General features: G+C 39.0%; 1 protein-coding gene across 1 annotated transcript; it reads left to right on the top strand.

Annotated features, from left to right (window-relative positions):
• Window positions 1-197: 197 nt before the first annotated feature.
• LOC117370959 (CTTNBP2 N-terminal-like protein) lies at window positions 198-23,481 on the top strand. The gene is made up of 7 exons (XM_033966515.2): window positions 198-328; window positions 7,354-7,458; window positions 16,373-16,612; window positions 17,806-17,913; window positions 19,221-19,409; window positions 20,500-20,670; window positions 21,505-23,481. The coding sequence occupies exons 1-7, from the start codon at window positions 290-292 to the stop codon at window positions 22,357-22,359; spliced, it is 1,707 nt and encodes a 568-aa protein (XP_033822406.1). The 5' UTR covers window positions 198-289; the 3' UTR covers window positions 22,360-23,481.
• Window positions 23,482-25,489: the final 2,008 nt, after the last annotated feature.

The following is a 25,489-nucleotide window of genomic DNA, read 5'->3' as shown; positions in this document are numbered from 1 at the left end:
GTCTATGATAATGGCACAAGTTCTATTTTGTCTTCCAGTGAAGCGCTGGGGATTCTTCAAGGAAAGACACTCTCACAAACACTAAACAAAGAAATCCAGCTAGAATTGAAGAGGCGGGACACCTCGGCCCACTCCAGGACAGAAACGCTGTTATTGGTCACTGCGCAAAGCTCCACGTCGTACATTGGCTGGTGTCACTGCCAGACTAAAACTTCTTGGCAGTGCTCCGCTGCGTCGGGATCTGGGACCCAAATCAACTGAAACAAAACTTGTGACAGGAGAAAAGTTGATGCCGGAGTTTTTAAAGACTTCAGACGGCAACATGAAGGTAAGAAACCGAACTAAACCACTTTACGCGCACGGTAAAACAGCGTAAAGGCACACGTGAGACTATAGGCTGTGCGTCTGGACCAAGTTTTGACCCAAATAGAGAGAAGATGGTTAAGAAGTCGAGGTTATAGGCCAATCGGTTTGTATGATAGACTTTAACAACACCGAATCATACATTTGCAACTTAATTAGGCGAGTTTGCTTGTGTGATTATCAACAAAGGAGAACACAACAGAAGTAGCCGGTCACTTTTTTGAACTCGATTTACACAGTTGCAGTCTACAGCTGTTTAAAACTAACGGGGCTTCCATGAACTGCATCCTCCGTATTTGCGTATGATCGTTTATTTGCGTATGATCTATGCTTGTGTTACTTTTAAATGACTCATATAGGCCTACTTAAAGCTTTACGGGAAGGGAAAGGAGCGCGTCGACCGTGTCCGTGGCCTACGTAATAAATAGGTTGGCCCGCAAATCCAATTTAGTTTGTAGTCATGCTCCTGCTCAGGCATCCTGATTAACACAAGGGAAATCATTAGTCCTGTTGTGCTCTTGTCCTGAACTAGGATCAACTGTGTGTGGGCAATATATAAACGTAATATATCGCTTACTTTCTTACAAAGGTGGAAAAAAGTTCTGTTTCCCATGCAGCAGTGGCAATATATCACACTAAGGGAAGATAACAGCTATGTTCTGGTCATTTTGGTTAAAGCCACATCTCAGGAATGTGTGACCCCCACTCTGGGAGGGTTGTAGGGCACTCACCTTGTTTGACTTTGCTTTATATTTCTTGTCTATAGAAGGTTTAACCCTCACTCTTCTAGTAGTATAAAAACCCTGGTACACGCTCACCTTGTCAGACTCTGCACTAGACTCTACACAAGACTCTGCACTAGACTCTGCACTAGACTCTACACAAGACTCTGCACTAGACTCTGCACTAGACTCTGCACTAGACTCTGCACTAGACTCTGCACTAGACTCTGAACTAGACTCTGCACTAGACTCTGCACTAGACTCTGCACTAGACTCTGCACAAGACTCTGCACAAGACTCTGCACAAGACTCTGCACTAGACTTGCCACTAGACTTGCCACTAGACTCTGCACTAGACTCTGCACTAGACTCTGCACTAGACTCTGCACAAGACTCTGCACAAGACTCTGCACTAGACTCTGCACTAGACTCTGCACAAGACTCTGCACAAGACTCTGCACAAGACTCTGCACAAGACTCTGCATTAGACTCAGCACTAGACTGCTTTGTTACTCACTTGACTCTGCTTTGAGTTTTGCTGTACACTGCCTTTAACCCAACTGTATTGCTATAACCTACAGAACGATCCCCGTGCCTCTCTGCCTGTTCTTCATGCAACAGAACAGAAACCGGCATGTGTAATTCAGTTTTGTAGCCTATTACAGACTGTTTTACATTACTTTATTACTTTACAATACTCATTATTACTTTTTTAATCTATTTTATTTATTTGCACATCAGAACAACATTGAATGATCGCACAAACCAAGTGCTTAAAGTCCGAATTTGTATGCAAATTTTCTTCAACATGTTCCATTAAATTCCCTTATTTCTGTGTACTGTTATCTGTACTAGTAATGTGCTATGTTTATTTTTATCCCAGTCTGTTGCCCATTAAGCCACCCCGCGCAATGCACACTTTAAAATTACTTTCCACATCAAATTAGATTGAAATAAGTGTTAGACCTCGTGAATTTTTTTTGACACTGTACTCCACCACTACTCTCCTGTTAGTCCAATCATTGCCTCACCATGAGCTGCTAACTTAAAAACTACCCACAGCCCCATAATAACTGTTTTATAATGACCCCTGATATGATGTGGGCTGGCTGGTTTTATTTTCTCCTTATGGTGGGTGCACATGAAGTCGCTGCTCCCAAACCAGCTGCACTTTTTATGCTTGAGTGAAACATATGTTTTTGCAGTGGAGGCTACTACTGTGTTTAATGAGTGACCCAGACAAAGCACTTGGCTGACCAGCTTAAAACTAACAGGACTAGAAAGATTACTGCCTCGATGCTTTTGAACGCTCAGTAACGTGGGAAAATCTGAATTTCTCATGCCATGCTTGGATTTGAAGCATTTATATTTGATTATAGACATTAAATCACAGCTTAAAAACATATTTTCTAGACATAAGTTGACATAACACAACCCATTCACTAGGGCTGCACATTGTAAACAACTCCAGTAGGGATGGTATATCGTTATCGTTGATGTCAGAGGATTTCCTTAGATATTGGTATCGGTCAGATATTGAAAATTTAGCCCATATTTCACACCTGTATTTTTCTCTGCCCTTGTCTCTGTGTGCCAATGTTTGTCCTCAGTGCATCAGAATTGTCTTTTTGCGCAGACTAAATGAGTGAAAAGATGCACTTAAGTCCCAAATAAAGACATTTTGTTAAATTTTTACAAAAGCGATAATCTTATTTGTGAACTTCACTGTAACTTAACATAAATTCGGTCAGTACTGTACAGTTTAAAAGCTTGATAACTGTATTGGTAAATATAAGTTATCGGCCACAACAGCAAGACAGATATCAATATCAGCTTAAAAAATTCATATGGGACCATCCCTAAACTCCAGGAGCATTAACATTTGAGAGATGACTGAAATGTGAACTGATAAACTAATACAAGAATCCTGGGAATTTCAGAACATGTTTATAGAGGTCTAAACTATATGTACCACCAGATTTAGAGAGGGAAAAAAGACATTCTTTCTAAATAATTGCAGCATGTGCGATTTTGATTATAAGTCAAATTGCGATTTCATTTTGATTCTGATATCTTTTACTGCCTTACCATTCACTCTGAAAGCAGAAATTACTCAAGGCGTGAAATTAGCAATGGAGCCTGTAAACTCAAACTGAGGGAGGTGGATGCCGGAGTTTAATTAGCATATTGGCCGTGCGGTTTAGCCACAGAGCGGGAGGGCTACAGGGACAGCACAGCTCATACACTGCAGGCCTTCTTTAGACGCTGCTGTAGGGATTAGGAGACATAAGCACAGTTCACAAGAGGCCAAGTGAGAGCCGAGTATATGGAACTTCTCACTTCTGCATTTGACTGAAGCGGCATTGTGTACAACCAGTAAAGATTCTTTTTAAATGTCACTCAATTTCCCAGTTACTGAAACTTGACAAAAACAGTTAAGCCTGTAACAGTAACAGAAGTTCTAATTGTAGCACTCAGACTTGTAAATACAATCAAAAATGTACGAAAAGGTAATAATACATTGTAAACTGCTATAAAGTGCATTACAGTAGCTCAGGGGTTGGCGGTTTGAAAAGCTCTCGGCATAAAACATCATTGGTAGAGCAATTCCAGCTCCCACAGAAGAATACTGCTGTTGTATCCTTGGGCAAGACACTTAAACCCCCATCCCCAGTGTCTGTGTACACTGGCGTATGAACGTGTGTGCGAATAGATGTGTGGTTCCTTGATGTAAAGCGTGATGAGTGCCTTGAAGATGGAAAAGTGCTATATATGGTTGAAATACATGGTAAATGTGACAATTTAACATTTATTTATTCACTTTCTACTGTTGGTAAGTTACTACTGTAGCCACAGCTGCCTTGGGGATGACTGACAGATCATTTGGTTGCCAATCTGTGCCTCTGACCACCACTATCATCACCCTCCACATGTATATCTTAGAAAAAAGTAGTGCCTTGCCAAAGGACACAACAGCAGTATGCATTGGCCATACTTGGAACCGCAAACTGTCTGGTTGGTCACTCTTCACCTGAGCTACTGTCTCCCAAAACCAAAAAGAAAAGTCTTAATAACTAAATATGAGACTTGAGCAAAAAAAAAAAAGAGACACTAATTTCCAGCCTGTGGAATTAATTCTAAAGTGTGGAATCTGCTTCTGACAGATGATAGACTCAAAAAGACCCATGGCGGTCGTTAACAATTTCAAACGATTACATCTCAAATCGATAAATTGTATTAATGCCACAGGCCTAATTCTAGCTCTTAATTTCATGAATAAATCAAGCCAGAGGAATTAATTTAGCCAAAAAGTGAATTCCGCTGTTACTGAAAAATTATAGATCTAAAAAGACCCAAAGTGGTAATTAACAATCTGAAACAATTTACTCTCAAATCAATAAATTTGATTGATTCCACAACCCTAACAAATGTTGAAATTTAAATTCTAGCTTTACTAATGCTTTACACAAATAAATGGGGATATTGCACTCCCCAGAGCTTGTGTGGATATGTTAGAAAAAAATAACTGAGATTGTGAGATTTGTGGCTCAATTGAACTTTCACTTGAAGCTCCTTTTGCCTTCATCTTGAGTTCTGGATCAAGCTACAAAGACTATTTTTACTCACAACTGTCTCCCAGTAAAAGCTTTTTGAAGCGGTTTTATTTCTGTTATTAGTCCGGCGCAGACTTCATCCATCATACCCAATGTTTTTCCTCAGAACGTGGATGCATGGTGTAATAACAGGCCTATCTTTGATCCCATTTCAAAAAGAGAGGTCCCGTATTCGCTCGCTTGGCCCGATTGTGGTTAAGCTGTGGAGGTGTGGAGCGCCGCGGGGCTTGTCAGTACAACCCCCGGACAGCTGTGAGCGAGAGGCACATCAAATCTTCAAAACAAAACAACCAACTGCCGTCACATGCACCGGGACAGGAGCTTGTTCTGTGGAAACAAAGAAGACATTTGAAATCATATCCAGCACTGAACTTTGAAGTCTCTGTGTTATCTGATCTGCCACTGGTGCCTGCAGGACATGTCAGCTGACGGAGGAAAAAGGCTAGGCCCGTTTACAGTGGTGTGTTGTGGACAGGAGATAACATTTCTTGAAGTTTTTTGAAAGTTTAGGTTGATAAAAATGTGCTGAGATGTCAAGGCTGTCCATGTTCGCTATCCCCTTATATGGCTGGGGCGAGATGGGGCTAAAAGTCAAATCGTGATCTGGTCTTTGTGATGATGTACTGTTTTGGTGAAATTGTATTAATTTTCTCTGTTCAGGCTCTCCCCACCCACTCCTCCTCTTGGACAGCCCTCGATAAGGCTCTCAGTGACAAGAGGTTTTAACCAGTTACTGAGAAAAATGTGAACATTCAGGAGTAGATGAGACAAAGTAGACAAAATGTCTCACAAAGTTCACAAATCATTCTTGACATACTGCTGACAGATAAGTTTGCATGGATGCCAAAGCTGAAGCACCCGAACGAACCGTACTTCATCCTATTTTAGTGAAAATATGAGCTTTTTTGTTTGTCAAAAATGTGCAAAAGGTAAACACGTGCATTTGTGGACAGGGAAGATGTCTGTGCTTTTCTCGCAACTGGATATAAGAAAAGTTCAACTTTCGTCTTTTTCTGCTGTTGTAATGCTTTGACCAATCACATTCAAATATTCGTCATGACGTTACACACTTTCCCGATGTCTTTCAGTGAGAGCTGTGTTCATGATACCTTGTTTACCTCATATACTATACACATAATATAATAATGCAAGTTGTTACACATTATGTCATATTGTGATATTGCATCAAGTGTAAACTTTCTATTGTCACTTTTAATAGTTCATGCAGTCTTTATGAAATTCCCACTTTAATATGTTCAGTTTCCTGTACTCTGAATATGATAAAGTGTTCTGCCATGATTCTCCAAAGTCTAAGCCCAGTTTAATTCACCAGGATCTCCTAAAGCTGATGAATTATTGAGTAAGATCCCATGTCTGTGTGGATGTTTGGTTTGGTCGCTACTGGAGAAGACAGGCTTTTCTTCTGAAGTATAATGAAATTATTGAGCATGTGGGAAACGCACAAAGACATCGTCCATTCTGGTTTGAAAAACAGTGTTTTGATGGTATTACTTTAATAGGAGCAAAGTAACACAATTGCCATTAACAAAATTCTTAAAAGATATAAAATGCATTGTGATGGCTATACATGAGAAAAAACACAAACTGAATTGCTTTTGTTGAGAGCAGCCCACAACTCACACTGTGCATTTAATCATATTTAAATTGAATCCCAGGTCATAGTTATTGGATTAGATCTTTTTAATTGTCAGGACTACCAGGTAATCATGTGGCAGTAAAAGCACGTTCTGTGAGAGTTCAATGAAAAGAAGAAGATTTTCTTTTTCTGGTGTTAAATGGTACAGGACTTGGAAATATTAAGAGGTTTAGTCTGTTCACAAACCTTATCATTAAAAAAAACAAAACATAAGTACTGTATTTTCCAGATTATAAGTCACACTGTTTTCATAGTTTGTCTGGGGGTGCAACTTATACTCAAATGGGACTTTGAAATTATTAAAATATCATTTCACATCTTCGTTACTGTCACAATGACAACTGTGCGAGGGCACGCTAGACTTGTGTACCAGTTTGACAGCCACGCAGAAGCAGTGCTTCGTCTACTTCGGAGTTGTTCAGAAGCGACATCGAAGATGAAGAATTCAATGTGATTTGGAGTGAGATCGAGATATAAACTTGTTAGCTTGTTTTTTATGCTTTATTTATCTGATTAACTGTTAATATCTTACGTTAAGATACCAGACATGTATTCAGTTTGTTGATTTAGCTGAATACATATATATGTTACATTAGTGTGCAGTACTGCTATTCAGCCTGTTGTTCTCTATTTTGTTGTTATTATTACTTGCTTTTAAAGATAAAATGTCTGTTCTTGGTCTCAAATTCTGTAAAATTAATTTCCCCAAAAAATGCAACTTATGCCAAGTCCAGAGCAACTTATATATGTTTTTTTTCTTCATTATTATGCATTTTTTCACTAGTGTGACTTATACTTTGGAGCAACATATAGTCCGGGAAATACGGCATTTGTTTTTGTTTTTTTATTAAAAAGGTAAATTGCAAGATATAGTTTATCAATATGAGGAAAACTACAATCCAAACAAACTTCATCTTTGGAAATATGACAATGATTGTCAAGACCTGCAGGGCTTTTTATTGAAGAACTATGAATGAATATTATCTTTCTTTTCCAGTCCAAACTAAACATGGAGAGACTGAGCAAGCCGGAGCTGCTGATGCTGTTCAGTGTCCTGGAGGGAGAGCTGGAGGCCCGGGATTTGGTCATCGAAGCCCTCAAGGTAATCATCTCCTGAAACGACTTCAGGCCATTTCCGGAACAGACAAAATGAAAGCTTCAAGTGTTGGTTAGAGTCAAAGAGCAGCTGTGGTCTGGTCTGTCTTATGTCATTTGCAAAGCCCCATGCAGGTGTCAGATATACAGAGCAGGGAGGTATGTCAGAGTTGACGGCCAACAAATTTAGGTAAACCTTAAAGTGTTGGGAAAAAAGGCGTGAAAAAGACCGGCCTTCAGGGCAGCTTCTGCAGGGAAGATTAATTATCGGTTGAGTTGGGTTTGAAAACTGTTTTAACAAGACTAGTGTGTAAATACCTCTCGGTGGAGAACCAGTAATTACAGGGTCAAACCAGCAAAGATTAACATTTTGGTTTGAGCTGCTAACTTTGTGGTACAATTTAAACGAAAAGGTTCATAATCCCTAATTTTGTGTTAAAGTGCTAAAAGTTAAAACAAAACAAAAACAACAAAAAAAACATTTTGCCTAAAGAAGTAGTTTTGGCATAGTTTCAACTTTCTCAGCTCTAAGAGTGACTTATACATGACATTGAAAACCACCTGTAGAGACTGTAGGACTCTAGAGATCCAGTGCCATGTTGCACAAAGTATTATGTCTAAGAGACAATCAGAAGGACTAAGAAGAAATCTGCTGTAGATGTTTTTACACTTCCTTCAGCATCGCATAGTGCACTTGTATGATTTTTGAATATTTCAGCATTTAATTATTCAAACATTTTATTCATAGCAATATATCAGGCTTTCTTTTCAGATTTTACACATCTTGGGATGTAAGCTGGTTTGGTGAGTGAGGATGGTCCATTCTGCCAAAGAGTTTCTGAGAGCTGGGAATAAAAGTTGTGTGTAACAGTTTAAACTACCTACATCCTCCTCTCACAGTTTAAAAATGACATATTATGCATTAATGTGGATTTAATTTGCTTCTAAAAGTGCTTTACGTCACATGAGCATCAGTATTTCATATTTTCTAACTTAAAATAAATGAAGCCATTAGGCGACATGGCTGCTATGCTCATAGATGCTAATGTGTCTGGTGTGAACATAATTTTACCACAGAAATGCTCATAGCAAATGATGGTTTACAGAAGTAAAAATTGCTCTGGAAAAGTCTGGATTTTTACCTGTGACAAAAAAAAAAATTAAAAAGGTTCAGGTTTTGAGGTTCAGAGCAAGATAGCCCTGGAAAATAGATTGATGAAACAGGTGCAATTGAAGTAAAATACAACCCCAGCTATGTTTTTGAATTATGGAAAGTAGTGGCAGATTCTCCGAACAGTGTGAATATCAAACCTGAAAAAAGCTGGTTCAGACTGGGCATCTCTACTGACTAAACTATAACGTGTTAAATGCTTTCACAGCCTCCCAAAATGTGTCAGAATCCCTAACTCGATCAATGTCTCCAGCTGAATGTTGCAGTGTTGTGTCTAGGCCGCATTCCTTCATCTCTCCTGGGATATGACCATCTAAGGCCAGAGGAGTTACAGCACACCGGGCGCTTGATGACTCAATGTGAGCCGGGGCCCAGTGAATAAATAAACATTGGCCTTAAGTGGAGCTGAGGGCAGGGTGCGTGTGCGTCGCTAATGCCTCCCCCGCTAGCACAAGCGCTTAACTCTTTCAGGGCTGGGGTCACCGGCGATAAGTCTGTCAAACATCTGGCTCTGCTCCTAAAATAAACCCAAAGTCTGTAGACTAGTTTTATCATGGAGCAATCCATAAACACTTGATATTTACTCATTTATATTTACCAGTCTTGTCATAATATACTGTGTTGAATTGTAGTATTGTATGGAGTTTCGGCCCATCTTTGTATTGGCTAATTAAAGTAGCTATCTTTACCCTAAATCTGTTTGTACATAAACATTGAAAAGGCAAGTTTGATTTTTGTGGCTGAAGTTTAAGTTGGCTCTGTAAAAGTTCTGATAAAGTGATAGTGTGTAACTTTGTGTAGGTGGAAAGTTAGCTGCATGAGTCCATGGAAATCAAAAGTTAAAACCACACATCGGACCATCCTCCATGGAGATAGATATGTTTTATGTTATACTGTGGAATATTATAGCCAAGGGAACAACATTTTCATGGAAACAAGCAGGAGGCCCTCGTCCAGGCCGAATAAGGTTAAGGTTTGTGAAGATGCAAGCCCACTCAGCGTAAGAACATGTGTTTTCCAGTGCAATAAAAGCATCCATACTGAAAAAACATGCTTTTATTTTAGTCTATTTTTTGGCAAATAAATTCCATACTGTTGCTTTAAAACCATTTGGGAAAAACTCCATACCTTCCTGCCTCGTTGCTGTTAAGGAATTCACCCAAAATGTGCTTATTCTCACACTGATAGTTATCTACAGCTCAACTGCCTGTAATTTTAGTCCCAGAAGTAGGAGTCATGCTGCTTATACTGGACTAAACCGATGTGTCACAAACCACACTGTCATGTGAACACTGATTAGTCACCATAGCGACAACAGCAGACAATTTACTTTAAATTTAACATACTGTACAGTCCCTCGAAGAAAACTTTGATACCATTTTTTTTATACCTTTTCCCTATAACCCAGTATTACATTCAGTCTACGTGCTGCAGGTAAAATAAAATTATCTTTCCACAAAACACTGTGAGAACTCCAGACGGCCAAGGTCTTATATAAAGAGAGGGCTGCATTGTAACTTAGTTTTAGCAGTAGTCCACTTACACAAACTTTTTTTTCCCTGTTTCTGTCAATACTGCTGTTATGTCCTTGGGCAAGACACATCTTTGGTCAGTGTACATGACTGTATATGCACATGTTAACACAGGATGCGAAAAGGTTTTGAGCTACCAATGCACATATAGTTCATTTTCAGAGCTGGGTTAAATTATAGTGTAGTTTTATACCTCTACCCTATTGGTTTGACTGCATTCACTGATTATAGCATGTTTAGTATCACACAATCCTTTTCTTTATCAATACACAAGCTTAAAATGCTAGGTTAATGATACAAGCTCTTCTGTTTAATTACACAGCAGCACTATCAATGGCATCTCAACTATTTGCCACATTTTTCCCTCGTGTGAGTCACTCCGCAGCTGCACTCTTCTCCCTGACGCTGTGGCTTTGAAAAGGAAGTGCCCTTTCTGGCAGCCCCTCCGCTTGGCTCCTGACGGCTAGCGCTGATCCAGAGGGCCCTTTTTGTGCATTTGGGAAAAAGAGAACACAAGGTTTTTAAGTTGAATTGGACTTAAATATAGAAATGAGTCTGTAATTTAACAGCAAGTGATGCAGGCGAGTTTACCTTATGTGGGATTTTTTTTATAAGGGAAATAGCAGAAAAAGAACTTTGTACTGAACTTAACAATACTGAAAACTTTCTATATATTGGTTATGTGCGATGGTATATTGTGATGGTAAGCTACTAGCGTTATTTATACATAGAGCTTTTTCCATACGCTTTACAATTTTGTGCACTATTCATTCACTCCATACTCAGTGGTGGTAAAGTCCTAATGACACAGCTGCCCTGGGGTATACTGACCGAAGCGAGGCTGCCAATCTGCACCATCGGCTCCTCCTACCACCATCAATCACGCACTCTCTCTCACAATATGCATTAGAGCCACTGCTGCCCCACCTTGGCACCAACACCTTGGCACATCCAGTATTTCCCAGGCCCTACCCTGCTTAGCTTCCGAGATCAGATGAGATTGAGCATTTTTAAGGTGGTATGAATAAAATAATATCGTATTGGCTAAAGCACATTCCTGCAAACCTCCAGCCTTTTGAGCTATATAGTGATGTAGAGAGTCCTATTCCCACAAGCTGCAAAGTCCCTAGTTCTACTGTACTTTTTTAACTAGTAACAATGAAGATATAGACAATGTATCTGTGTATTTGAATTCCCAGCACATCTTAATGCTGCCCATTTTTTTGTAATCTCCATCATCCAGCGCACAACATTAACAAGGGGTTATTATGCAAAACCGTGCTTGGAGCTTTTTACCATGTTATAATGTTATTCCCTCGTCAAAAATATGTCTGAAGAGGTTTTATATGTCAGATGTTGATATTTCTCGAGCACTGTTCTCTCTTATGTTTAGCGATGCGATTTTTCATAAATATATAAAAGCATGGAAGGATGACAATACACTACAACTTCACAAACCTGGTGTGATGTGCGTTAGTTTCATTAGCGGGATGCAAGCTGATTGTGTTGTGATAGCACTCTGAAGGGGGAATGACTTAGCATGGGGAGCAAATGGAGGGGGACTCGTCAACAACTAAACTGAAACTTATTTAACGCATTAATACATTGTTTTTAGCAAATATAACATCTTCAAAATGATAAAAGGTAACATCTAAATATGATATGTGTTAGCAAATAATACCCCCTTTTTAAATATATGAATAAGTACGGGTCTGGGGTGTGAACCAGTGTCTCTTCTTTTTGCAATAAACCCAACCCAAAAGATCAAAACCTGTATAATGGATGGAGTGTGTATTACAAATGTACCCGTAGCACTTTTGTAAATGTACAGTATGATGTAATGAAAGAGATTTAGAAGATTTCAGAAAAGAGATGTGTTTCCCATAATCCCGTCTTTTTCAATTTTCTATAGATGCGGAGGCAGAAAAGAACGCCTTTGTGTTAGCTTACTGGAGGAGGGTGAAAAGAGGCGCGGATTGACAGGCTGACACTGTCCCGGAAAAATGGGCCCAATTATCCTGCCATAGAAATGTGTGAAAACTGCAAGAGGCTGATGAGCGATTACGGCACTGACAACAAACAGGGAATGTATGGAATGGGGAGAGGTCCTGAATGTAGTTTGACCTGAGGAGTAATGTCTCTAAATGGGCTTAATTCTGGCTGTATTACAGTAATAACTTGCTCCTCAGTGCTCCCATGGATGTCATATCAGTTATCAGTTATAGAAATTGTTGGTGACCTTTTTGGACACGTTGAGAAGCAGCTAATTAAAGGCGAGGGACAATCCCAGGCCCCGACATGCAAAGTAGCAATGTATGAAATATTTGTGATATTGTGATTTTGGTTGTGATGCAGTTGCTATGTAATTTAATGTTCCACAAATTACAAAGGAAAACAGGAGTTAAGCAGTAGACATTTCTTATATTCTAAACTTAAGAGCTACACCAGCCAAGCCACCAAGTTGTTGTTGACTGATGTCCTTACAAACTCATTACCAGCAATAACTATTAAAATTATTCTTAATTTGTGTTGTATTTCCAGATGTTAAATATAGCTGACAAAATTTTCGAAGCTGAAATAAATAATACATTTTTTGTTGTTGTTTTCAAATCCCATTAACAGCGCTTGTTATTCAGTTAAATGAATGCCCGTTTATTTTTGTATAGCCGAAAATCAAAACAGCACTTGCCTCACGATTTCACAAAATTGTTGATTTAACCAACAGAAAGTTAAAAAATCAAACTATGAAACAGGCATTGTTCAATAATGATTCAGATACATAGTCTAGTCTGTCTCGCTGCCAAAGTTTTATGAAAATAGATGGAGGGTCACATTAGAAAGTGTAAATGAAATTGAATTAAAGAGACTGTATGTATCCTGCGCTTTTACAGTTTAAAAAAGATACTACAATCACAACTGAACCTAGGTTATCAGTGCCTAAACCTGCAGATAAAAGACACATACAAGTTTTTCTCCTTCTCTGTATATGGACAGCACAACCAAAACACCAAATTATAGCATAAAAAACTTGGCCATCATGTCCAATGTTTTTGTAACTAAGAATAAATCAGCAATACAATCGTTATCAGTAAAATATATAATTGATTTGAACATGTTTACCACATATGGAGATACTGTTAGGTCATGTTTATGGAATGTTAAATCAAAATTATACAGTTCCTTTTAAAGTCGGGCTAAACACGTGAACTCCACCCGCAACCACATTTCAAATCGAGCTTCTATACTGGGAAATACCTGTGGACGAAAGAAGAGAGTGAGAGGGGAGGAAGAGCGGGGTGTGGACATATGAAGAACAGTGTGATTGGCCTAACGGGTATCTTCACTTTAGAGTCTGCCCTGCACCCAGGTTGTAATCGGAAACACCTGTCTGTAATCAGTCTTGTGTGATGTCACCAACTACTGCACTGTTTTTGACCAGAAAGCTGCAAATTCACCTGTTAAAACACCATATAGTGAAGTAGTGAAAAAGTAAATTCAGTGTTTAGTTCCACTTTAAGTCTTTTTTTGGTAATTACTTACAAAATATTGCAAAAAACAAAATTACTGCAGCGTCTTCCCTAGCTACACTTATCACCCAGGTAGTCGTCATTGTGTAATGGACTACATCAGACATGAGTGGATCCTCTTGGGCACGTTGCATATTCCTGTTGTGTTTGTTGGACTGTTTGATCTGACTCTTCTCTGCTCCCCACAGACCACATCAAAACCAGTGCAAGTTCCACATGTACGCCCTCCTCTCTCTTAGCCTCAGGATGACAGTGATAAAGTCTGTCATTTGCCTTCAGACCCATTTGAAGTTTTCATCAGGTTTTTAATTATTTATGATTCAGTAGATGCGTCTCGATTATAATACACCGAGATGCCGACCTGTGCGTGCTTCGAGTGCAAACATTGTCTCCTTTTATGAACCTTAGATAAGTCGTCAGATCAACTTGTGTTTGTGGAAAGCTGTTTTTCTTATATTTTTGATGATATACATAAACCAGGCAGGTGAATTTAAGTCACTGTTCATATTCAATAGTGGTTCAATCTATAAAATGAACCTCTATTTAGTTTATCTTAAAGGTACAGGTAGGTATTTTAGGGGCTCAAAATCCAGCATTTGTTCATTAATAGACACTTAGTTTGATTAGTTAAAAAAAAAGGTTCTCTATGACTATTATTTTTTTATCTTATGTTACCAAAGAAAGAAAGAAAGGAAAAAAGATGTTATTGCCTGGTGGTACTGGAGTGTGGAGTACCTGTCTAATAGCCCATGTACTCATAAGCAGTCAGTAATGTTGTATGGATCTTCTCTGAGCTGCACTTTAAACTTGTGCAGTGATCTACAAGTTTAAAGCCATCGTGAGCCATCCTCGCTCTCACTCAAGATACTGTGCTCGCTAATCTTTTGATCCGCTTTTGTGGCACCTGAAACGCACTTCTTTGCTCCCTCGCTCTGTCTCTCTCTGTGTAGCTCTTTATCTCTCACTCTCTTTCTGTCTTGCTATCTCTCATGCTGTTTCTTTATCTCTTTCTGTTCTCTCTCTGTATCTCACTTTGTTTCTCTGTCTCCCTCTCTTTTATCTTGCTCTTTTTCTTTTGCTCTCTGTCTCTTTCAGTTATTTCTTCCTGTGGCTTCCAGTGGCTTTTCATCCCTGCTCTCTCTCTCCCTGTGTTTTTCTTCCACTCCACAAGATTTCAGCAATTGTACAACAATATAAAGAAACAGCCTTTTTTCCTGACTGATTAATGAGTTTAATTTTATTGTTTTCTTTATTCAAAGCACATTCTTATATTTCATAATAACAGCACCTTAATTAGCCTTATTAAAGCACAAACAAAAACTTATTTTGTAATGAACAAACAGTATTAGAGTATTAATTAATACTCTAATACCCCTAACTTTTAATACATTAATTAAGTAGTGACTAACGGTGCGTTCACTCCGGGACGTCAAGAACGCACTGGACACCTCTAGTTGGTCGCCTTTGCATTTGAGGGCAGACGCAGACATAAGTCTGAATCATTTTTAATAAAACTATGTATTCAACTTGAATTTGATTAAGACAAATTAAGCAAACAGATAAATGTGACTCTTAATAAGATCAGTACCATTCAGTTAAAACAATATATATAGTCTAATAGTATTATTAATATAATAGTATAATGTCTTCCTCCAAAGTCTGAACACTGCTCTAAACTCACTCTGTCTCTCTCTCTGTCTCTGTCTCTCCGTCTCTCTCTCTCTCTTTCTCTGCTCTGCTCTAAACTCTGTCTCTCTCTTCAAAGTCTGAATTCTGCTCCAAATTGTTTCTTACTCTCTGTCTCCCCCTCTTCTCTCTCTCTTTTTGTCTCTTCCCTCTGTCTCTCCAGCAGTTTCACTCTGCTCTATTGTGTGCAGACAGTGAGCAGGTCTGTCCAGTTGAAAGCAGCTGTGTGTGCGCTTAAGTACAGACAGACTCAAAGCAGCTGGAGCTCTTGCTGCTTGTTACAGAGATCTGCTTTGGTGCGCTTCCTCTTCCTTTTTTCTATTCCTTATCCACAGCTCATCTACTCTCCTTTTGGACTTTTGATCACGTTTAACAGAAGCAACGGTTTCATTTGCGTACATGAAAGTCAGCTCTTTTTAAAATTTTATTCTGTTGCTTGAAACTTTAGCCATTATAATTGTATACAGTGTCTATAATGGAAGTATTACCAACCGGCCACTGTGGGACTGGCAACGCTAATTATAAAACTATGACTATTCCAATTAAATATAAAATGTCATTTTTTTCATGCCTGGGTTTCATTTTTCTGTTATTGGTGACATTTTGATGACTTTTTGCCATTCAAAAGATATAATATTTGACTTTAAATTGTTAATCGCTATTTCAACTGTCCTACTTTTCCACTATTTTGAACCCACGGATGGAAAATCTTGTTGTACCTGTAGTTTATGCCTCCACAAACATAATCCGAAATTCATAGGATTCTTGTATTAGTTTATCAGTTCATATTTCATTTCTCACTGTTAATACTTTTTAAACTTGTTCCATTAACCTAATGCAATAGCAAATTCTAATTCGATTGTATTTCCCACAAATCATGCAGCTCTAGGTTATTTTATATTTGTGCGTTAATTTATTTGTTTGTTCATTGACTTTTAGTTCACTCAATGGTGTTAGACAAACTTTCTGTTCTAATAACTCCTCTTTGTTTTGCTCTTTTCCTAGGCCCAGAGGAAGGATCTGTTTGTCCAGGAGCGCTACGGGCGGTACAACCTCAGCGACCCATTCCTGGCGCTGCAGCGGGACAGTGAGGTCATGGGAGGCCAGAAGGAGCAGAGGGACCAGGGCTACTCCTCGTCCAACTCCAACCCTCTGGTGGTTCTCAAACTGGTGGTCAGCCACTGCAGGAGGATGCAGGACAAGATGCTGGCCCAGCTGGCAGCGGCCGAGAGCAGGCACAGGAGAGTGAGTACAGCGTGTCGTCGTGATAAATATGGGACTAAACACCACTCTCTAAACTCCGCCCACAACCACATTGTAAATAGAGCTGCTGGACTAGGCAGTATCTGGAAAACTAAAGAAAAGAGTGAAAGGGGGTGGAGTCTGGGCATATGAGGAACTAAGAGGGATCAATATTTCAAACTCCACCCCTGCAGCCAGGTGTTTGTAATGAGCAAAACCTGGCTGGAATCAGGGCATTCTTATGTGATGTCACGTAGTACTTTATATTGCAGTGGAGACTGGAGGTAGCACAAGACCGTTTTTGACCATAAAGCTGCAAATTGACCCACTTTACCTACACCATATACATAGTTTAATAGCAAAATTTTGATTTAGTGTTTAGCTCCACTTTAAACTTGCTAAGGAATTGCTAAGGAAAAGGTTTGATACCACAAGAATAATAATCAAAAAACTTAGACAATTAGAATGTATGTTTTACCTAAAATTAGGCCTGCTGCAATAACAAATGTTGACACTGACACAATAGCCTAAAGCAAAACAGGAAATAAATAAGTAGCAGGATGTAACACTTAGTAATACTAGTAGTTAGTTTGTATCTATAATAAAAGTTATTTATTCAACCCTCTACAGCTCAAATATTATCGTAGTACAAAAAAATAACTAAACGTTCTCCACTAGTACAAAGAAAAAGTACTCTCTAAGTATTGTTCCATTCCATGAGTTATCAAACGAGTCAATTGTAAGACTTATTCTATTATTCTAACATTATTCAGGAAAACCAAATTTTGTCCTAATTGTATGATTTTTTTAGTATGCATACTTAAAATGCAAATGTACTATTGAAAGAAAATTCAGTAGTACATTTCAAATTAAACAAGCCTTCATATCAAAAGGTCAGGAATTAGCAATTGTTTTAGCACTAAAATAGTAGAATTCTATGGCCAACATAACATTTGTGGTACAGGACAAATGTCTAAGAGCACTGTAGCAAAGAGACATTTATTTATATTTTTCTGTGGTTCCCATTGTTGACTTTTCTTGGACTTAACTTTAAAATAGGTTCCCACATGCAGCCAAAGCACACATTTGCATAATCAGCTTTCTCAATTCAAATTTACACAAACTTCCAAATTCCCTCTTGAGATAAGTTGGATGAACTTACACGTCTCTCTGTCTCCCCCTTGTGTCTGTGCCAGGTTATTGCAGATCTAGAGGAGGAGAAGAGGAGGCATGCTGAGGACACAGCTGAGGGAGATGATGTGACCTACATTTTAGAAAAAGAAAGAGAGCGTTTACAACAACAGGTAAAAGAGCACTGACTGATTTAAAGCAAAATAATATCCTTGTTACTTGGCCTGTAATGATTAATTGACTGATCGTGACTTGTCGATTATGAAAAATAATCATAGTCATATTTTGAATGGTCTCATCACTATATGTCAATCTTTATTTCGTTGATAATATTCAATAGAGTCGACTAATTTGAAAAAATAATCGACTACTAATATAATCGTTAGTTGCAGCTCTGCTTGATACACTTCAGCTCATAAACTTTGTAGAATAAGCCTGGTGTTTGTTCAGCATTTCCCCTTTTAATTAAACATGCTTACTTTCTACAGAGCTAGTATTGAGTCTGTTCTAAGGCATGGATGAGTCAGCTGGTTTAGAAACCTGGCTGTAAAATATACATTAATGACAGACCCTTAAATTGGTAAAACTCTCAGGTAGGATTACGGGTGTGCCTACTACTTCAAACCTCCTGTTACCTATCTAATATCCGTCTCCATTCAGCTTCAAGATTATCACCACTCAAATTAGTATGAAATCTTCCAATCCAGCTTCCTCATGCACCAAAACATAGAAACAGCAACTGATACTGGATCCCTCTCCATCCTCCTCGACTGCTCCGCTGCCTTTGACACGATTGATCACTCCATTCTCCCCCACCGTCCTAACTCCATTGGCATCACTGGCTCAGTTCTCTCCTGGTTCACCTCTTACCTCTCCAACAGATCCCATTACTTCTTCATCTGCTGCTTATCCCACATCTCTCCTGTTACTCACGGAGTCCCTCAGAGCTCAGTGCTCGGTCCCCTTCTCTTTATTCTCTGTGTCACCCTTGGTCCAATCATCCATCAACATGGACTCAAATTTCATCACTACAGCGACAGCAAACAACTTTATCCCTCCACCAAAACCAGCATCCCTGCTACCACCTCGACCCTCTCAAAATGACTCTCTGTCATAAAACCCTGGATGACCACCAACTTCCTCAAACTGAATTGTAACAAATCTGAAATCCGAAATCATCATCGGCCCCAAATGTCTTCGCCTCACCTTTTCCTCATAGCCTATAACCACCACAAATGACTGCTTCTAATCCACTTGTTGTTTGTTTTAAACTATTGCAAAGTGTCTTTGAGTTACCATGAAAAACACACTGCAAAACCGATGTATTATTATTATTATTATTATTATTATTATTATTATTATTATTATTATTACGAGAACCAATGTATCCCACTTTTATTTTGTGAGCAATTTATTTGACTCTTATTTGCAACAGAAAATACTCATTTTCACAGTTGCTGTCCTTGTGTGTCCTTCTCAGCTGGAGTTTGAGCGCAGTCAGGTGAGGAGGCTGGAGAAGGAGCAGAGGCGTCTCACAGAGCAGTTGGAAGAGGAGAGGGCTCAGCATAAGCAGCTCTCCTGTGCTCTGGCCAAAGAGTGTAAGTGGGCCAGTGCCAGAGCTCTGGAGGAGGGACACAGACTCTCAGAGACCAGCCGCAAACTCGACAAGGTACTGCACACTTCTAATCAAGCTTTATACACTTTATATTTTATATACTATATATAGAAGGCAAAATATGTCAGAAATCAACTATTGAAAGTAAGAGGTCTCACTCTGCAATTACTTATAAAATTATTTATTTAACCCTTACTGGTGAAGAAAAATTTCTCTTAAATAAGCGGCAGGGTTTGGTGCACCCAAATCATGTACTGGTGCACGTTTTTTTTTTTTTCACTTGGTTAGGCTCATAAAAGTAAAAACCTAGTAGTGGTAGTAGTCTATGAAGAAGTAGTATTTGGAGTAGTTGTAGGAGTTGTAGTAGTATTTGGAGTGGTTGTAATAGTAATTGTAGGAGTTGTAGTAGTCGTATCTGAAATGGTAGTACTATTTGAAGCAATCGTTCTTGAAGTAGTGGCAGTAGTATTTGAAGGAATAGTAGAAGTATATGCAATAGTAGTAGTAGTAGCATTTGAAATAGTACTACTACAAATACTGCAACTAACACTTGTATAGTGCTTTTCATGACTCTCAAAGGCACCTCACACTGTTCAAGACTGGCAAGACAGACACAGAAAAGTGGAAATAACAAATGCAAAAATAAATTAAAAGTGGAAATAAATCAATGAGTAAATTTAAAAAATGTAAAAAATAATAAAACATTGTAAAAAATAATAAATGTGGAAGTAAATAAATGTAAAAATTAATATATTTTAAAATAAATAAATTCACAAATTAATTAATTCAGAAATGTAAAAACTATCTTATTTTATCTTTTTAATCCTCAGAATGTGATGTATTAATGTGTAAATACATTTATTTATTTACACATATATTTGTATTCACCATTTCATTTAAGATTAGATAAATAGTAGATAGATTACAGCCAGGCGTTTCTGATTATAAACACCTCTCCTCTCTGTCCCCTTAAATCCTCCAGGTATTGCCCAGGTAGTAGCTCAAAACTAATTATATCTTTGAAATGCTTATAGTCCTCAAAATGGCGACCATAACAGAAAAAGTCATGTGAAGGCAACAACAGAAGAGCTGATACATACAGTACTCACACATGTACTATATCTTTCATTTCATCGTGCTATAGGAGCGCGAGTCCTGTCACACCCTGAAGAGGGAGCTGGAGGAGGAGCGCAGGAAGGCTCTGAGGATGGAGGCTCGGGTGGAGGAGCAGTTGGCTGAGTTTGACACAGAGAGAGAACAACTCAGGTCACGACTCAAGAAGGAGGAGGCCCACTGCTGTCAGCTACAACTACAGGTCAGTACCTATATCACTTCAGTCAGAACCAAACGCTTTTTGTTCTGCACAAATACAAAATTCAACTAAATATATGTTTATATGTTCAAAAGAATAAGAACTTGCACATGCACATGAAACATTAACTAACTTTAAATTTGGCCTAAGAATGTTCTGGACCACACAGCGCTGAACGCTAAACCGGGTCTAAAAGAGAACCAAACATAGTCTACATCAGGACTAGACTGGACTCTCAGTGCCATGCGTTTATAAACATGACACTGGTTTCACGTCAATATCAAAAAAGTATACCAGTGCATAATGCATCTAACATACGCCAAACCCAATGCATTACATAAAGAGTTAAATAACATGTTAAAACGTGGCACAGAGGTGAAGAGAAGGTAAATAATATGAGAAACTCATTGCACCAGTTGTTGCCAGCTGAAAGATAATCGCCCATGCAGTAATTATCCAATAGGAGGCTCGTACCTCTTTGCTTAATTAAATCCAGGTGGCAACTTTTTTTTGGCCAGGCAGTGTATAATTCAGGTTCTATTTAGATTCAACGTGATGTATGTCGGTTGCTCATATAGCAGAGCTCTGCCAATGGATGCGGAGCCGTGCTCGAAGCATGGAAAACATGGCAACTTGGTTGGAGGTGGCCACACCAAACTGACCTGCTCCAAGGCAGCCATATGAAGAGGCTATAATTTGGCAATGGCCTTTTCCTCCAAAAGAATAATTAGAAACAAAATGTGATGTGTGGAGTAACTGATTAAGAAGTAGGTAGATCAAAGGCACAGACATTTTTCACATTTTATACAGAGTAAATGTATTTTCTTACTGTTTCAGGTGGAGGAGCTGAGGAGGAAGTTAGCGGATGTGACCAGCACTACAGTGTCTGACTGTACAATACCAGCTGAGGACAAAGGACAGGAATGGGCCACTAAAGTTCCTTTTACTAAACAGGTCCACATGAAGGTAGAAGATCTGGAGGAGGACCGAACCCACCTCCAACCATGTGTGAAGATCAACGGTCACCATGAACCAATCCCGGATAAAGTTCACCTTCAGAACGGAACTGACACCCAAAGTACTATTCTCCCTCCCCTCTCTCCATCCACATCTCCAAACCTCACCAGACACCCTACATCCACATCTACATCTGCATCTAGCCCCACTTCCTATCAGTCTCCATACCAGGCTGGAATCCACCAACGATTCCACGCCGCTCGCCACAAATTCCAAAGCACTTCCGAGACCGAACCTGCCCTTTCCTCCCCATTGAAGGAGCAACTATCTACTGCCAGTCCTCCTGAAGCTAGCCCAGTAAAACAGCTAGCCCGCAGCACCGTAACACAAGTCCTGTCCCGCTTCACCAGTGCACAACCCAAGCTAACAACGCCCAATCCCTCTCCATTTGGGACGGATTATCGCAACCTGGCCACACCCCTGTCTCCAGTGATTGGGCGAGCAACTGGCGCATTGCAGCAGGGTATAAGGTCACCCACTATTGCCAGGGCCGAGAGGGGCATACCGCCACCTATCCCGCCAAAGAAACCCGGGTTAGCACAAGCTCCACCCTCGCCCGCTACAACACCTAAGTCTGGAGGGCATCTGTCTGACAGTTCTATGACAGGAAGCTGTGGGCTCATTTCAGGTCAGGAAGGGGTCAAAGAGATGGATATGGTGGTGTCGTCCAGCTAAGATTTGGTTTGAATGAAAGAAAATGGACTATGACTTTAAAATACTTTGCTGCTCTGCTTATGATGTCATTTAATTTCACTTCACAATAACTACACCTCTAATTAGCCTTAAAGTATGAAGAAAGACTTAATTGATAATGAATAGTGTATTCTTATTCAGGCTTAGTCTTAGTAACTACTTATTTAATATCCTAAGGCCTAACCAATTGATTAAGTAGTTACTAAGTGTGAATCATTCTTAATAAACTATCAATAGACTGTTTGTTCATTATGAATAAGTTGCACTATACAACTTTACAGGTGGAGAGTCTGCCACTTACTTGTCTCCATGATACTGTTTTGCTTGGAGTGTACCACAGAATGGCATTAAACATATCTATCTCCATGGAGACAAGCCGGTGATGCCTCTTGATCAAGTCAGATTGGAGAAGTGACCATGCTTACAGTAAAAATGCAAGTCAAGTAACAAAACACTTGCAGTTGAATAAATTAATTTTCCAATTTTCTAAGCAAAGCAATAACATCTCCATGAAGAGAAGCAGGTGGTGGATATCCACCAGAGAAGTTACATAGTGCACCTTTAAGGCTAATTAAGGTGTAATTATTTTATAATCTATCCAGCCATTGAAAATTAACTGAGACTCTTTCCAACCCAAGAATGTACACAAAGATACTACTTTTACCCTCATAATAGTACATATTATGATATTTTTCACAATACTTTTATAATATTAACAAAGATGGATCACATTATCTTGCTAATTAATTTCTTCTTCAGCACCATTCCTTGTGTAAATAAGTACTTGTAGTAGTACTTTGACCAATGTACATTGTCAAGTAGTTTTAATGGACACTCACATTAGAGTAGCCCTTTTTAAAAGTTGTAAATAAGTATGTTTAAAATACTTAAATAGTGTTTTTACATCAGATACTGGGTATATGTTTACTCAAAGTCATTGAGTAGTTCACCTTATTGTAATACTTTTGGATGAAAGACCAATGCACTTATATACATTGTTTTATATTAAATACAATCAGATGATGGCTTTGTTTATCATTCCTTTAAACATGCTGGATTATTAAAATTAACATATTTAATAAATACTGTATGAATGTATTAAACGTCTTGTTTTTTGTTTTGTTTTTTAGAATTATAATGATAATGCTTGATAGAGATTTTTGTATAGCTTGCACTGTAGTGCACTGCTTGCCTTTGTCCTCTAGAGGGCAGTGCTCTATTTGACAGCTCTAAGGGGCAGCTGAAATCATTGTAAATCAAGGTAAATCAGAAACCTAATTTTGGTCTTTTTGTCATGTATTATACATTTAGTTATACTGTTCTTATATACATTCTGTTATGACCACAGACCAAAATGTAAATCCAAGTAAGAATCCAAGTTTTAATTCATACCGCAAGTCTTGACATAAAACTGGAGCCCATCCTAAACCAGCATAAATGTTGTAATAAAAATAGTATCTAGTATAAAATATAATGTAACAACAAACTCAACACACTTGTAACCTTGTAACCACATCTTATGCAGGATATTCCAAATCACTCCCGCTCCCCCAGCTAACTAAGCCTGGTGCTTCCAACCTCCATAAACACGAGCTCAGGTTGACGAGCTGTGAGGGGCCTGTCCCACCACAAACTCTCCTTTCTCTCCTCTGTGTCCCAGACCGCAGCTACTACTCTGACATAAGACAAATGACTGTAGTATGGTCAGCCAGGCCACGCAATATCCTGGCTCAAATTCAACACATGGAATTGTCCCATAGTGAGGCATTAATCTTGTTTTCACATATTAGTAATAGCTTAGAGAAATTGTTGTCTCCACATTGATAGGTATTTTAGTCCACAACAAATCCAAATATAACAACCTGGTGATTTTTAGTCTGCATTTCATAGATTTTGAAAGTTTAAAATGTAAAAAATGCATTCTGTGATTTCATCGGAGTTGGATGAACTCACGGTTAAGTTGCTCTGGTGTTAAGATCATTTCTGTTTCACAATAATAAATTCTGATAGCACATTAAATTGTGTCATTCATGTCATTTTGTATCAATCACTGTGATAAATACACTCATTTTATAGTAAGGCCACTATGATTTGTGTTTACAGTTAGTTAGTTTTAGGTTTGTGAGGAAAACCGTAGTAACCAGAAAAAACAAACAAAACAAAAAAACAAAATACAAAAACATTCATCACGCTGCATGGGGAACATGCAAAGGGTGCAGTAGTAGGTGTAGTATCTTGCCCAAGGACACAACAACAGCATGAATTTACAGCTGTGGGTGCCATAGGTAACCCGACCATTCATTATGTTTTATGCAGGCCAGCAGTGTAAGCATGCCCACACTACCTTCTCCACACACACTTCCTCTAACACTTCCAGGTGGATCCCAAGGTATTCCCAGACAAGCCATGAGACATAGTGCCTCCAACGTGTCCTGGGTCTTCCATGGGGTCTTCTCCCAATGGAACATGCCCAGACCAGGAGGCATTCAAAAAAGATGACTGAGCCACCTCGGCTGGCTCCTCTCTATATGGAAGAGCTGAGGCTCTACTTTGAGCTCCTGTTGAGTGACTAACCTGATCAGCAAGATCAATTCTCGAAATATTGGCGAGTTCATAAACTCTGACTCCATCTGGCCCACCTCTCTCTGCTGTGATTGCTCGTTTAACAATTGATCCAGACCAATCACAGGGCAAGATTGTGGTTTGGGCAGAAACCAAAGGGGAAGCACCCAAACAAACCAAAACAATATCTTTGACCAATCAGACTGACCTTTTCCCAATCACTTTTCAGCGAGAGCCATACCAGACTGATAAATGTGCTACACATATCAATCTGACACAAGCCAGGTTAAACCAAAGCAAGAATTTTTACATTATGTATAATACCAAAAATGGTTGTTCTTTCTCTTTGCTTCTACTTGTATATTATTATCCTATCATATATCCCCAGTGTTTTCTTACAAATGGCACCAGTGTCACTCTGAAATGACAATATTGCGGTCAAGGAGGCGACGTGCTGTTTTGTCATGAGCTGTCCATCAAATTTACAACCCTCACCTCAGCCCTATCGAAGAAACTGAAATAACCAAGTGTCTATCGACCACTCTGTGCT

The sequence above is a fragment of the Periophthalmus magnuspinnatus genome, chromosome 5, assembly GCF_009829125.3.
Source record: "Periophthalmus magnuspinnatus isolate fPerMag1 chromosome 5, fPerMag1.2.pri, whole genome shotgun sequence".
In the NCBI taxonomy this organism is placed as follows: domain Eukaryota; kingdom Metazoa; phylum Chordata; class Actinopteri; order Gobiiformes; family Gobiidae; genus Periophthalmus; species Periophthalmus magnuspinnatus.
This window is presented reverse-complemented; position numbering and strand designations above follow the sequence as displayed.